Source organism: Peromyscus leucopus, chromosome 3, assembly GCF_004664715.2.
Source record: "Peromyscus leucopus breed LL Stock chromosome 3, UCI_PerLeu_2.1, whole genome shotgun sequence".
In the NCBI taxonomy this organism is placed as follows: domain Eukaryota; kingdom Metazoa; phylum Chordata; class Mammalia; order Rodentia; family Cricetidae; genus Peromyscus; species Peromyscus leucopus.
Window position 1 is genome coordinate 74,586,838 of NC_051065.1, and position 16,267 is coordinate 74,603,104.

Consider the following 16,267-nt stretch of genomic DNA (forward strand, 5'->3'; position numbering starts at 1 on the left):
AAAATAGAAAATAACTTCAACAGGAACATGATTAAATACTATGATGCACACTTATACAATAGAGTTATTTACAAATGGTCTCCAACAAACCAGCTTTGTATTTGGATGGAGCTTCTTTTGCCATATACAAATGTAATACTGCTGTAGTGCTAATGTGTACTAATAGGCAAATGTACACGTGGTATGGAGCCGGACTTGTTTACTCCATACAATCATATCATCTTTGTGTTGGAAAAGCCAATTTAAACAGAAGTTGATAAACCAATGATTGCTGTACGTTTGGGGCTTGTTTCAACATTCCCTCCGGGCTTGTGTTGTGGCTGCCATTCTGCATTCTTGGCTGTTTTCTTTCTTTTCTCTGTCTACTGACTTCCTGCTTGTTCAGTTTTTCATTTGGATGCCTGTTCTAGCTTAGGCCATTGTGCCACAGTGACTGCTGGGGTGGCTGATCAGGATCGGAAATTTATTCTCATGGTTTTACGCCTTGAATTGTTAGATCTGAGTCCCAGCACTGTCGGGTCCAGGGAAAGGCGCTCTGCTTTAAGTTTGGACTGCAATTTCTTACATTCTCACTTGATGGTATCAAAGCCCCTATCCCAATCATGTGGGATCCACCCTTGTGACCTAAAACTTCCATCTAGCATACTGTAGATTAGGTTCCAACACATGGAAGTAGGGTAGGACCCAAAAGTTCAATTCATAAAAATATTATAGGTTATATTTAATTATTTTACTGATAGTCCTTTGTGTTAGAAAGTCATAAAAATTACCCAGTTCTTCCCAAAGAAAAAGAAGAAATAAGTGCTCCCAACTCCACACTGCGATGTAAAGCTTGTTTCTCCTGTCTTACTACAGCATGTCTATAGTCCCACACACTTACCGACATGTCTACTGACTTGAGGATGTACATTTGTTTCTGTACCCCACACCCTCTTCCCTTCTTCCTGCTATGTGCCCCTTTCAGCAATGGTGTGAGAGTAGCACATTCTGTCACTGTTCTCACTGAATAAAGATTCAAGGTGTTTTTACTCTCCTTCACTCATTACTAGTAACTGCCTTGTTTTTAGATGTTTCATAGGGCTTGTTTCCCCATGCAAGTGGAAAGCATATTTTCATTGCCTTCTGGCATCTACTGGAGACAATGACAATTTGGTGCCAGGTCGTTATAGGTTGGTACTTGCTGCTTCCATGAATGTAACCAACTTCCGGTGCCATTTAAGGCAGTGGTTCTCAACCTCCCTAGTGCTGCCACTCTTTAATACAGTTCCTCATGTTGTGGTGACCCCCAACCATCAAATTATTTCATTGTTTCTTCATAACTGTAATTTTGTTACAGTTAGAAATTGTAACAAATATCTGATATGCTGGATATCTGATGTGCAATCCATGTGAAAGGGTCATTCAATCCCCCAAAGGGGTAGTGACCTATAGGTTGAGAACTGCTGATTTAAGATTTTTCTTGTCCTTGAGGTCATTTTGGAAACTCTCCTATAAAGTCTTTAAGCATAGATTTGGGTTGTTTTGTTTTGTTTGTTTGCTCTTTTTTTCCTTCAGGTATGACAATTAAGGGCTGTTGAATGTTGTTTCCCATCAGCCTGTCTGTCCTGAGGTGTGTGCAGTCCTTCTATCTTCCATGCTTCCATTTTTTAATCAAATGGTAAATAGTTTACCACAGAATTCACCTTATTGATATATGCCTCTTGTGGTTTTTTGTATGGCCATTTATGCAATCACTATCATCATCTAATTTGTGAGAGTTTAATCACATCAAACAAAAAACAAAAACAAAAACAAACAAAAAAAAACCCATGCCCTTGAAAAGTCACCCCATGCTCCTCACTCATCAGCCTCTGATACCACTACCCACTTTAAGTCTCTCGGAATATTTTGCACAGACAGAATCATTGACACAGGGCTTATTGTCTCTGCCTTCTTCTACTGAGCAAAACGTTCTCATTGATCTTCAGATTTTATCAGTACTTCATTCATTTGGAATGGATGTGACATTTTGTTAATATATTTTTCAGTTTTTGGAAATGTAGGTCATCTCCACATTTGGACTATTATGCCAAATGTTACTATGAACACATGGGAACAAGGTTTTCTATGAAAATGAATATTGAATATGAATTCCTGGGTCATTTGATTATGTAGAAGGTTTAACTCTCGCTTTGTTTTGGTTTTGGTTTTGAGACAAGGTTTCTCTGTGTAGCCTAAGCTGGCCTGGAACTTACCTTGGAGTGTAACACTTGTCCCCTTGCCCTGTCCCCTTTTTCTATCCAACAGGTGCCAACTCTCATGCACCAGGACACTTAGATACATTACATTTAACTTTTTAAGAAATTGTAAAAATTTCCCAAAATGAACTTCTGAAGTTCATTATACATTATAGAAATTAACCCCTAATCAAACATATTATTTGCCAGTATTTTCTCCCACTCCCTGATTTGCCTTTTCACACAGTTGGTAGTGTTGCTGGCTGCCCAAAAGTCTGTTATTTTGATGAGGCCCAATTTACTCATAACGTCTTCTGTTATCTCTGGAATTTGTGCGTTCCGTGCTTCCTTCCACTTTTCCTGCCCTGAGGGCAGCTCTGTGTCTGATCTAGAGTCTGTAGTTATTTCTCTTTGATCCTTTAAACAATTCTGTCAGAGCATGGCTTATGACAATACTTGTTTCTAAAGCCCCACAGTCATATTGAAAGAGCTGGAGATTCACTTCCAGTGTTGGCCCTGGCTGGTAAGAAGGCACATGGCTGTCTGTCCATTGCTCCAGGTCAGTAGCTCAAACTGGAGTTCCAAACGAAGGCCAGCATCAGGGGCTTTACCCTTTTTGACCCCTGTCTTGTATTCTGACTCGGTCCCTCTCTGGAAGCCTGCATCCCCGAGGATTCTTAGTCCATTCTGTACCTTCCTAAGAGTGCCTGCTTGTGCGGTGAAGCACAGCTGTCCCACGGCATCAGTCCTGTGATATCGAGTACCTTGTATAATTCTCTGTTGTTTCTGGTTCCCAGAGCTGTTGGTCTCTTACACTGCCTCTAAAGACTGTAATTTATTTTTCTATTTTGTTCACCTCTGCATGTGTTTGGAGCAGAGGAGTATCTGTCAACATCTCAGGTCATCCTGGTCAGAATTTACAAAGAGAGTTTCCTTGCTTAATGACTGAATCAAATAGCCTGCAGCTGATTGATGTGATCATGCTGAATCTAGCCATGAAAATAGTGTTAATGCCTAAATCTTAAAATCTTCAGCTAGGTTCATTCAACTAACTACATGATCAGTGATTTTTAAAGCTACTGTTTGCTGGTTAATAATTGTCTATAATACCACCAAAAGCTCCAATAAAGTGGAACTTGAGATGGCACAAGACATATCTGAGTACTGAGCCATAAAGCTATCTAAGTCAGAAGGAGGAAACATGTACAGTTCCTGAGGCAGGAAGGGGCCAGAGAGCGCTGACATCTGCTGGACAGAGTGCCGGTGATTGTGTCATGCATTTTGAGAAGCACCTACTCTACTCAATAGGCTTCGGATATGGATCAGAACTTAGAAGTTAAGACTCTGGACCAAGTTTAGACTGACAAACTCAGATGAAATACAAGACTACCATCACAAAGGAAGTGTAAAATATACAGGGTTGGGAGACATAAAAGCTTAAGTTGTTATCTAAGAAAATGTTTTGAGGTCTAAAAAGATAGTTTTAGATTGGTAATAGAAGTTAGGATAGAAAGTAAATTAGGTATAAAACTTTTAATTCACCAAAATAGGATAGATAATGGAATATTTTCTCTGAATTTGCCAAATACAGGTAAACTGGACATTTTAAATGTAATTCTTACTTGATAATTGTTCTTATTGTATATAGTTTTACATGTCAGAGTTAAAAACCTTTCTTTTTACTTAGACAAAAAGGGAAAAATGTTGTGAGACATTTGATTATGCTACATAAAGATACATTACTGTGATTGATTTAATAAAGAGCTAAATGCCCAATAGTTAGGCTGAGAAAATAGGCAGAATTTCTGGGTAAAGAGAGGAGCTGACATGTAGAGGAAAAAATGCCAGTGAGATGCAGAACAAGTCAGGGGCACAGAATGAAAAAAATGTAAAAAGCCAAGTGGTAGAATGTAGATTAAAAATATGGATTTATTAAGATATAATAGCTAGTTAAGAACAAGCCTAAGCTATAGGCTGAGCTTTCATAGTTAATTATAAGTCTCTATGTTGTTACTTGGGAACTGGCTGGCAGGACATAGAAAGACTCATTACAATGCAATATTAATTCTAACTGGATGGTTTAGAGAGAGCTGCAAACAGAAATGCACCAAGGAAAATTAGTTTCATGCAGTCACAGAAGCAAGAAAATTTAAGTCTTCTTAGCAGAGAATGACTGAATCAATAGAACATAAACAGGAATAGCAAGTCAATGTTGATTATGTTTCATCTGTCTAGCATACCACTAATTGTGAAGTGAGGGAATATTGCACCTACAAGCAAGAAAAATGTTAATTTAATATTTATAAACCATGGATTACAAACTGGATCAGGCTAGGCAGGGGGTGGAGGTGGAGGGAGAGAGTACTGGGAAAGATGACTGGAATTGGGGGTATTGAGCAGGACAATGTAGAAACCTAATGCAAAGGAATAATAATTTTTCTTAAAAAAGCCTGATTTCAGAGGGATTAAAATACAAGACAAGATGCTTCTCATAATGGATGAAATATAGTAATTTCCCAAAGCAGAAATCTAAAAGATAAGTTTATATTAGTAAACAGGTATTTGTAAGATGATGAAAACAAATAAAATGTGGATGAAATGTCAATTTTCTCATCAAAATGGTAAACTATAAAATATAATATTTAGCATATTGATAAAAATAGTGAAATGTACACATTAATGAATTAATTATAATAAGAAATAAAAATCAATATCACCAAAGTATATCTTAACAAGAACCTAAATATCTATATATTCTTAACTAGGAATTTCTATCCCAGCAATCTCACTCACTCCATACTTAGAAACCAAATATTTATGGACAATAATGTAACATGATTATGATAATAACATGCAAACTGCACAAATATAAAGTTGTCATTAAACATGTAAGTAAACTGACATAATCATAGACATATTAGCTAAATGCCAAGATATTGTTTAATTTACTAACATGTAGGAAAGCCCTTTAATATAACAGTAAATTTCAAAAGAGAAAAAACAAAATTCTATATAAGATACAAAGTGAATTCAAGAAAAGATGCGTATTAAGACCTAGGAGAAGAGGGGATCTTAGTTATTGGGTAATGGGTAACATTAGCAATAAACAGAATTTTTTTGTTCCTGGAGTCTTTCTTATCATTACAAATGAGTTTACACTGGCCATGTTTACCTTTTATAACATCTCTTCCTCAAAACAAGTCCCACTGTGGTTAAAATTGTAATAGGAGTGTAAGGCTGTGCATGGACTTGGTGAGACTAGCAGATGTTTGTCTTCCCTTGCACTGACAGTTACTTCCCTTACAGCTGATCATCATGGGTGAATATTTTCCTAGGAGATGCTAGAAGGGATCTGGCTCACATACATTTCCATATTTACAAGAGTGGACCTTAACTGTGCCTGCTGTTAGTTATGACACTATGATAGAGGGTACTAGGGTTAGAAGTGTCATTTCTAATCCAAGATAAAGGAGCATAGATGAGGTTGCAAAGTTAACTCGACAAGCCTGGGGTTTGAATCCAAGTCTGTCTATCTATCTATCTATCTATCTATCTATCTATCTATCTATCTCTCTATCTATCTATCTATCATCTATCTGTCTCTCTCTGCCCATTCATTTTCCCTGCACTACCTGCCTCTCAGAAGTGGATACTTCACAGGCTGCCCAAGAAAGAGCACAGGTCCATTGCTAGGAAACAATATGGTCATATCTGGAACAAAGTCACAAGTAAAGGCAACAGACACAAAGCTCCCTGAAATAGTGGACTTGGACAGAGGCCTACTACAGCTGCTGTTCCTAATTCTTGAAACACTAGTTCTTTCTGTTGTCTGTGGTCATTGAGATAATAGGGCAATGCCATTGACCTACCTGGCAAGGTAAGGCGACTTGTAGAACTAGTACTTGGAGCGGGTGAGTCATGAGAACGCTTCTTTGTACCTGTAAAGAGGAAAAAGAAGATTTTAAGAAAAGTATAAATGTGGGTCAGCTTGGACTGGCAATGTTCATCTGACATGGAAGTCTGGGTCTGAAGATAACATGGAAAAGATGGCAGGTCAGGGTTCCAGGGCACTGTGGAGTCTATGATGCAGAAAAGCCAGGAGTTCAGCTTGTGCCTTTGTAGAATTATACTCCATACCTCTGGGTAGTAGCTTGGCATGCTGGAACCAATGTTTGAGCAGACCACCTCAGTATTAGTAGGAACTCTTAAACGTTTTGTTTCCAGAGATGCTGCTTTCAGTGTTCTAAAGTGGAGCCTATCATTTTCTAAAATCCTAGGTAGTTATAATATGCATGTAGGGTAGGATTCACCAGTTGGGAAATGGAAAGTTTAGGATTCAGAACTGAAGAATCACAGGTTTTGAACTGTTTTAGCTATATCCTTTCCCTGCTATCAGATCTTAAGCCATGAATGGGATCTGACTGAGTCTCAGATCTTTACCTGGAAATGAGTGAAGTAACAATTATATCCAAGTATTCCGACAAGCCAAGGTGTGTTAGAGCACTCAGAAACTGAGGAACAATACTTATGCTACAGTAGTGGGGTCCTGGAGCATCCAGAATATGGTGACTAACTCTCAGTAGGAAAATGATTATCTTTTTTCATATAAACAGTTGAGTGCATAATGAAGAGATGAAGAGGCAGCCTCCAGGATAAGGTGGGAAAAAAAGAAAAGAAAAAGCAAACCAAAGGAATAAAACAAAGGGAGACAGAATTGTTCAGTAAAAGGACAGATTTCTGACATGCATACCTCTTACACATGTACACACACAAATCCATTTACACACCTATATTTATATATAAATATATAAAGTGATGTAGACATATATGTGCATATATATTATATAGTTATAAATATTATCTGCTCAGATTTCTTATTACTTTATTTTGTCATCTATATTGAGGAAAAAGAGGCAATGGAAGCCATAATCTAGCAGCAATCCATATGATAATTCCTTCAATGGGCTGGTAAAAATGAAAATTCTCATTGGTTGAATGATAGAGTGTTTCACTGTGTAACTCATGTTGGTCTTGACCTCAGTGTTTTTCTGTCTTAGTCTCCTGAATATTGTGTTATAGGCATGTGCCATCATGCGTGGCCAGAAAAAAAATAGGCTAAGAATATACATAAGCCAGTGTTATTTCTTTTATGAGCTCCTGCAGCTGCCCAATATCTTAGTTACTTTTCTACTGCTGTGACAAAACACCATGACTAAGGCAACTTAGAAAAGAATACATTTAATTTGGCTTACAGTTTCAGAGTATTAGAGTCTACAATGGTGGAGCAAAGCCATGAAAGCAGGAATAGCTGAGTGTTCACATCTTGTTTCACAAGTAGGAGGCAGAGAGAAAAAGCAATGAAAATGTCACAAGTCTTTTAAAAGATCAAAGCCGCTCTGCTGGGCCCTCCCCCTAACCACAGAAGACTTCTGCCAAGCAGGCTAAGACCACACGAGTCAGAATGGGTGATTGACCCATCTGCCAGTGGAACTGTATCTCTCCCTAGATTCTGCCCCCCTCCCCCATTCCTCCCCTAACCCACACCATCCCAACTAGTCCCTGGTCCTGAGGCTGATGGGCCTTGCTCCTAACACCAGAGGACTTCTGCCACTGAGGTGCAGACCACCACAGCTACAACATGTGGGTGACCCTCCTGTCCTGTGGTCAGCCCCCTCCCATCTCAGAGCCACTGCTGGGCCCTGCCCCCAACTCCAGAGTCATCCCACTGCTCTGATGTAGCCCTCACCAGTGGACAAGCAGGTGAGTCACCTGCCAATCAGCTGGACTGTGGCCACCCCTGGATTATACTCCCCCAAGACCCATACCACTGCCCAACCCCTCCCAACTCATCATCTTCCCCATGGCCAGCCCTTCTTCAGAACTCTGGTAAACTTCATAGCCCCAGATATAGTCAATATCAGTTGGAAGAACAGATGCCATAGGCATGCATACAGTCCACACCAGTCAGAAGAATAGCCCAAGTAGCTCTACTTGAGGCAAGGCTGGTCCCAGGTAACCCAGAGAAAGACTCAGGCTTTATTGGAGGCCAGGCCAGATTGAGACACAAGAAGACTTTGGCTTTACCAGATGCCAGAATGGATCAAGGGACCTAAGACCCTCAAAACCCCAGTGGAAACACCCCACTGGACCTGAAGACTCACCAAGCACCAGAACCCTTGGCCACTTAGACCAGAAGACCAGACAGGAAACAGAAGCCAAGGAGCAAACACTCATCCAACAAAGACAAACACGGGAATCAACATCTAGATCTTTAATCATCCCAAACCCAGATGCCTACATACCAATGTAAGAAAACAATCAATAACAGAAAGGGTAATATGTCATCACCAGAGCCCAGCTATCCTACAACAGCAAGACCTGAACATCCCAGCACCACTGAAACATAAGCAAAAGAAGGACAAGCCTATAAAGGTACAAAACCTAGAGAACACCAAATAGACTGGACCAGAAAAATGTCCCATCCCCACATAATAATCAAAACACTAAACATACAGAATAAAGAAAGAATATTAAAAGCTGCAAAGGAAAAAGTCCAAGTAACATATAAAGACCTATCAGAATTATACCTGACTTCTCCATGGAGACTCTAAAAGCCAAAATAACCTGGACAGATGTCTTGCAGACTCTGAGACAATGGATGCCAGCCAAGACTACTATTCCCAGGAAAATTTTCAATCACCATAAATGGAGAAAACAAGACATTTTATGACAAAATCAAATTTAATTTTCCAAAAATCTAGCTCTACAGAAGGTACTGGAAGGAAAATTCCAGCCGAAAAAAGTTAGCTGTATCTATAAAACACAGGCACTAGATAATCGCACACCAGCAAAACCAAAAGAAGGGAAGCACACACACACACACACACACACACACACACACACACACACACACACACAAAACACACGGCACACATACCACCACCACCACCACCAACAACAACAACAACAACAACAACAACAATAAATTAACAGGAATTAACAATCATTGGTCAGTGATATCTCTAAATATCAATGGACTCAATTGACCAATAAAAAGACACAAACTAACAGAATGGATATGAAAATAGGATCCAACCTTCTGCTTCAACAAGAAACACACCTCAACTTCAAAGATAGACATTACCTCAGAGTAAGGGCTGGATAAAGACTTTCCAGTCTAAAGAACCTAAGAAACAAGCTGGTGTAGCTATCCTAATATCTAACAAAATAGACTTCAAACCAAAATTAATAAAAAAAGATGGAGAAGAACATTTCATATTCATCAAAGAACAAAACCACTAAGATGATGTCTCAATTCTGGACATCTATGCCCCAAATACAAAGACACCCACATTTGTAAAAGGAATATAACTAAAGCTTAAATCACATATCAAACCCCACTCATTCATTAATAGTGGGAGACTTCAACACCTCAGTCTCAGCAATGAACAGGTCAATCAGATAGAAACTAAACAGAAATAATGGAACTAACAGATGTTATGACTTAAATGGACCTAAAAAATATCTACAGAACATTTCACCCAAACATCAAATATACCTTCTTCTCAAAACCTCATGGAACCTTCTCCAAAATTGACCATATATTCTACCACAAAGCAGGTCTTAACAGGCACACAGAAAATTGAAATAACCCCCTGTATCTTATCAGATCACCAGGGATTAAAGTTGGAGTTCAACAACAACAGAAACTACAGAAAGCCTACAAAATAAGAGAAACTAAACAACTCCCAACTGAATTACTACTCGGTTAGGGAAGAAATAAAGATAGAAATTAAAGACGTCCTAGAATTCAATGAAAATGGGACACAATGAAAGCCTTGATTAGAGGAAAATAGCACTAAGAGCCTGCATAAAGAGTTTGGAGAAATCTCATATTAGTAACTTAGCAGAACACCTGAAAACTCTAGGACAAAAAGAAGCAAACACCCCCAGAGGAGTAGGAGGCAGGAAATCATCAAATTGAGGGCTGAAATCAATAAAATAGAAACAAAAAGAACAATACAAAGAATCAGTGAGACAAAGAATTGGTTGAGAAAATCAACAAGATAGACAAAACCTTATCCAAACTAACTAAAAGGCAGAGAGAGAACATCCCAATCAATAAAATCAGAAATGAAAAGGGGGATATAACAACAGACACAGGAAATCCAGATAATCATTAGGTCACATTTCAAAAACCTGTACTCCACAAATTTGGAAAATCTAAAAGAAATGGAAAATTTTCTTGATAGACACCACCTACCAAAATTGAATCAAGACCAGATAAACTATTTAAAAAGACCTATAACCCCTAAGGAAATTTAAAAAAAATGGTCATTAAAAGTCTTCTAATCAAAAAAAGCCCAGAGCAAGATGGTTTCAGAGCAGAACTCTACCAGAGTTTCAAAGAAGAGCTAATACCAAAACTCCTCAAATTATTCCACAAAATAGAAACAGAAGGAACATTGCCAAATTCTTTGTATGAGGCCACAGTTAACCCTGATACCCAATCCACACAAAGACTCAACAAAGAGAATCACACATCAATTTCCCTTATGAACATTGACTCAAAAATACTCAGTAAAATACTGGCAAACTGAATTCAAGAGCATATCAAAAAAATCATCCACCACGATCAAGTGGGCTCCATCCAAGAGATGCAGGGATGGTTCAACATACAAAAATCTGTCAATATAGTCCACCATATAAACAAACTGAAAGAAAAAAAAATACATGATCATCTCACTAAAAGTCTTGGAGAGATCAGGGATACAAGGAATATACCTAAACATAAGAATGGGAGAGCTGTCCCTGACCCCCATGGGCTACAACACTTGGGAGATCAGGTCCTCTACACCTTGCCTGGGCAACACAGGGGAGCCATCCCTGTTGGTGCAGGTATGGCTGACCCAGCCCTGAAGTAGTAAGCAAGGCAGAGCTGTCCCTATCACTCAGCTGTCCTGTGGCAGCATAGGTGGGGGACAGTTGCCTTCCACCACACCTATCAATGCCTGTGACAGGTGTAAGAACTGGCCCAAAGGTCTCAAGAGCAGGAGAGCTGTCCCTGTGCCCTCTCCACCAGCTATAACACTTGGGAAAGCAGACCCTGCAGCTCATCTAGGTAACACAATAGAGCCAACCTGTTGGCAGAGGTATGAGTGATCCAGCCCCCAAATTGTAAGCATGGGAGAGCTGGCCCCACTACTTGTCTGTCATGTGGCAGTTTGGGAGGATGAGAGATGCCTCCCTTACCCCTTGCTCCTCTCTACCTGCAACAGAAGAGAGCTGCCCCTCTTCCTTACCAGCTGCAGCACTCAGGAGAGTGTCCCCTGTACTTTGCTTAGGGAATGCAATAGAGTAGCCTTAATGGTGTAGGTATAGGGGAGCCACCCCTGAGGGTCTTAAAACAGGAGAACTGGCCTAAACCCTTGCTCATTGCTATAAGAGGTGAATTAGCCAGGACAAAGCTGGAGACCTCACCCTGGTAGTAAGGACAGGGGAGAACAGGTAGATGGACCAACCCTACAGCTGCCCAGGCCCAGAACCAGGGTTATGATTTGGCCTACCCCAAGAGCCACTGCATCTATGATCTGCTGGAGCATGTGAAGGGACCAGTCCTGTACACCCAAAGCTGCAGGATCGCCACAATACAGGGCAACAACACGATATCCAAGAAGAGGCTTAGTGAGGGACCAGCATCAATAGTGTAGTAGAAAACAGAGGCCACAAACCAGACCAATGACTCTTTGCAATGAACACTTGCAAGTAAAGATATATGGACAAAAGGGCTTATTGAGTGACTCACTGTGTCACACAGCAGCTTTCATGATGAGATTTTTTTTAATAACTCCCTCTCTTTTCTTAAAACACAATTTCTTTTAAATTTTGTTTTATTTTGGGAGGAATACAGGGGCAACGGTTGTATATGAAGGGATGGGAAAATGAGTGGGATCAAGATACATGATTTATAGACACAGAGAATAAATAAAAAGAAAGTAAAAAAGAATGCAAATAAATCTATATCTATCACCCTGCATAAAACTTAAGTTCAAGTGGATAAAAGACCTCATATGAATCCAGTTATATTGAACCTGATAGAGGAGAAAATGGGAAATAGCCCTGAATGCACTGGCACAGGGGACAACTTCTGAATCAAACACCAGACACTAAGATGGACAATTAATAAATGGGACCTCATGAAACTGAAAAGCTTCTATAAGGCAAAGGACACTGTCAATAGGACAAAACAGCAGCCTACAGAATGGGGAAAGATCTTCACCTACCCCACATCTGACAGAGGGCTGATTTCTAAAATATATAATGAACTTAAGAAACTAGACATAAAAAAAAAACCCAAATAATCCAATTTTTAAAATGAGGTATTGACCTAAACAGAGAATTCTCAACAAAAGAATCTCAAATGGCAGAGAAACACTTCAAGAAATGTTAAACAATCTTAGCCATCAGGAAAATGCAAATCAAAACAATTCTGAGATTCTATCTTACACCTGTCAGAATAGCTAAGATTAAAAACACAAATGACAGTTTATGCTGGAGAGGATGTGGAGCAAGGGGAACACTCCTCCATCGCTGGTGGGAGTGCAAACTTGTACAGCCACTTTGGAAATCAATAGGGCAGTTTCTCAGAAAATTTGTAATCAATCTACCTCAAGACCCAGAGATACCACTCTTTGGCATATACCCAAAGGATGTTCAATCATACTACAAGGACACTTGCTTAACTATGTGTATAGAAGCTTTGTTTGTAATAGCCAGAACCTGGAAACCCCTCAACCGAAGAATTGATAAAGAAAATATGGTAGATTTACACAATGGAATAGTACTCAGCTGTTAAAAATGACATTAGGAAATTTGAAGGCAAATGGATGGAACTAGAAAAATACCATAGAGTGAGGTAACCCAGACCCAGAAAAGATAAACATGGTATGTACTCATTCATAAATAGATATCAGCTGTAAACTAAGGATAACCATACTACAATCCACAGAACCAGAGAGGCTAGGTAACAAGGATGGTAACACATGGATCTCCCTGAGAAGGGGAAATAGAAGAGATCTCCTGGGTGAACTAAAGGTGGGTTGGGATGGGAACTCTAGGGATTGGGTTTGGAGGATGGATGGAGGGGGAGAGTACTAAAAGAGATGAGTGGAAAGGGGGGCATTTTGGAGTCGGGTAGAAACCTGATGCAAGGGAAACTCCCAGGAATCTACAAGGATGACCCAAGTTAAGACTCCTAGCAATAGTGAACATGTAGCCTGAACTGGCCATCTCCTGTGATCAGATTGGTGACTACCCCAATTGTCATCAGAGAGCCTTCATCCAGTAACTGATAGAAACAGATGCAGAGATCCACAGCCAAAGCATTAGGCCAAGCTCTGGGAATCCTGCTGAAGAGAGGAAGGAAAAATTATAGGAGCCAGAGGGGTCAAGGACATCACAAGAAAATGCACAGAAACAACTAACCTGGTTTGTTGGAACTCACAGAGTCTGAACCAGCAACCGAGTAGCCTGCATGGGACCAAGGTAGGCCCTCTACTTATATGTGACAGTTGTGCAGCTTGGTCTACATGTGGGACTCCTAACAGTGGGAGCAGCATCTCCCTAATGCTTTAGCTGGCTCTTGAGAACCTATTCCTCATAATGGGTTGCCTTGCTCAGCCTTAATATGGCACAGCCATATCTGATGGGAATGGCAGAAGTCATAGAGCCAGCACAGCTGCTTGACAAAGATCCAGCAGAACTGAGCCACATGATGGCTGCCATGCCAACTTTGGTTTTCATCTCCGCCTGTTACATACTTGGGGTACTTTTAATATTTATACAATTTGAGGATGTTGGATTGATGGAAAATTCCTTATGAATCATTTATTCCTTCTCCCAGGAAAGCTGCTTCTAAGCTTATCCAGGAAAGTCCTGAACATATTATTCCATGCCCCACACACACTTTGAGGGAGATATCCTTATCTACTTTAAGGTCTTCCTTATGCCTTGGAGGTTGTGACACATAAAGAAGAAGCCAGATATCTCTTCATGAGGCTATGAGACATTCTTGAAACATCTGCCCCTGTACTTACACTGGAACAAGATATTCAAAACAAAGTAAAATTTAAAAGGTCAACAAGATTCAGTGGGCTAGAGGAATTGCCCACAGTTGAGATTACAAGGCTCTTCCCACTGTACACTCAGACAATTATGTGGCATACAACTCTGCCCTACATAGAAACATATTGATAAGTAAAGTATGGAGTGGAAAGATGATAAAAGTATGAGGTGTTAGGACCTCCCTGTCTTAGAAGTTAGCTCATGTAGAGCCACTATAATGTCATATGACCAAGGGACAACAGAATGTCAGGATTAGACATATAGACAAATTCTATAAGGATATAAATGTGAACATTGATTGTAATAACTGCAGCTTTAGCCTGAGGGTTTTTCCTGGGCACTCTGACCACTAAGAGTTAATAATACACTGCTTGGGACATGGCAAAATGCCCAGGGTGGTTGAAGATTTTGTTTTAGTCTAATGTCCTTGAAGCAACCAAAATAACCAGCCTAAGCACAGGCTGTCATATGCCTCTAGATTCTCAAAAATTGGGTTATGGGGTTAATGAATAAGAATGATAACTCTGTTTATTAATGATGTCAAAACTTGAGGGAAAATGATTGGAAATGATAACTCTGTTCTGTCATAGTTTATTAATGATGACTAAAAGATGAGCAAAAGAAAGTGAAACACATGTCCAAAAACAAAAATGATATGATCTATGTTTTTGAACATCATGAATGTATCCCTGCTAACTAAATTCTGTATAAATAAAGAAACACTCTGGCTACTAGTCAGTCAGGCTGCAAGACTCTCCTGACCATCATGGCCTGGCTCACTTCTTTCTCCTACCGACTCCTTACACCCTCTGCAGGACCCATCCACCACTGGGGAATAGCTCTGGACATTAATACAAGGAGAGGTGCTTAGTCTTACTGCAACTTGATATGCTATGCTTTGTTGATATCCATGGGAGGCCTGTCCCTTTCTGAACAGAAACAGAGGAGTGGATTGAGGGGTCGTGGTTGAGGAGAGGTAGGAGGAATGGGAAGAGAGGAGGGAGAGGAAAATGTGGTTGGGATGTAAAATCAAAAAATAAATTTAATTTAAAAACCTCAAAGCTCACCCCACAGTGACACACACTCTCCACAAGGCCATAATTTTTAATCCTTCCTAATTAATTTCATGAACTGAGGAGTGTATATTTAAACAAATGGGCCAATTGTCCAATTCTCATTCAAACCACCATATTTATGCTATTAGTAATGTCATATTTAGAGAACTGGGATGACTAAAATTTGTGCTAATGGACAAAATTTCACCATCACAGTCCAGGCAAAGATAACAGGATGCTCTACTAAATGATTAGTATGAGAGGAAGCAGGAACCCAGAACTGGAAATGTGAGGATGAACAATGAGTTTTTCCTACCCTAGAATATCATGGTAAGATATAAGCAGAGACAGATTTTGGATGCTGGGGACTGTTTCCTCTTTTCCTTCCACACCCCAACTTCCCCAAGATCCTCACACATCCAATATCATGTTCTCTCTCCCTCTTCTCTCTCTCTCTCTCTCTCTCTCTCTCTCTCTCTCTCTCTCTCTCTCTCTCTCTCTCTCTCTCCCTCTCTTCTTTCCTCCCTTCCTCTCTTCCTGTCTCTTGCTCTTTTTTTAAAAGGGGGAAAGCCCAAAAAGCATGCAGTCCAATTAGTGATGGTTAACTACTCCGAACATGAGGCTTGTCTTAGAGAGTGGTTAATATACCCCTTTGTCATTCTACTGAAGAAAACTGATTTTTCCTTTTCCAGTAGCTATTACAAATAGCTTCTTAGCTTCTGCTTTTCCATGCTGAGATTTTGTCTGGACTGAGTTTGTACAAGTCTTGTGTGCACAGTGTTCTGTCTCTGTGAGTTCAAATGTACATCAGACCTGTTCTGTCTAGAAAACATTGTTTCCTTGAGGTCATCTACCATCTCTAGATTTTTACAA

The 16,267-nt window shown here is 39.8% G+C and overlaps 1 protein-coding gene across 4 annotated transcripts in view; it reads right to left on the reverse strand.

Annotated features, from left to right (window-relative positions):
* The window catches only part of Pde1c (phosphodiesterase 1C), a 413,422-nt gene that overhangs the window by 13,485 nt on the left and 383,670 nt on the right, over window positions 1–16,267 (reverse strand). For all 4 annotated transcript variants that reach the window (XM_028864090.2, XM_028864093.2, XM_028864092.2 and 1 more), the window contains one exon: window positions 6,086–6,154. In XM_028864090.2, the coding sequence (XP_028719923.1) occupies window positions 6,086–6,154 (69 nt within the window). The remainder of the gene's footprint in view (window positions 1–6,085; window positions 6,155–16,267) is intronic.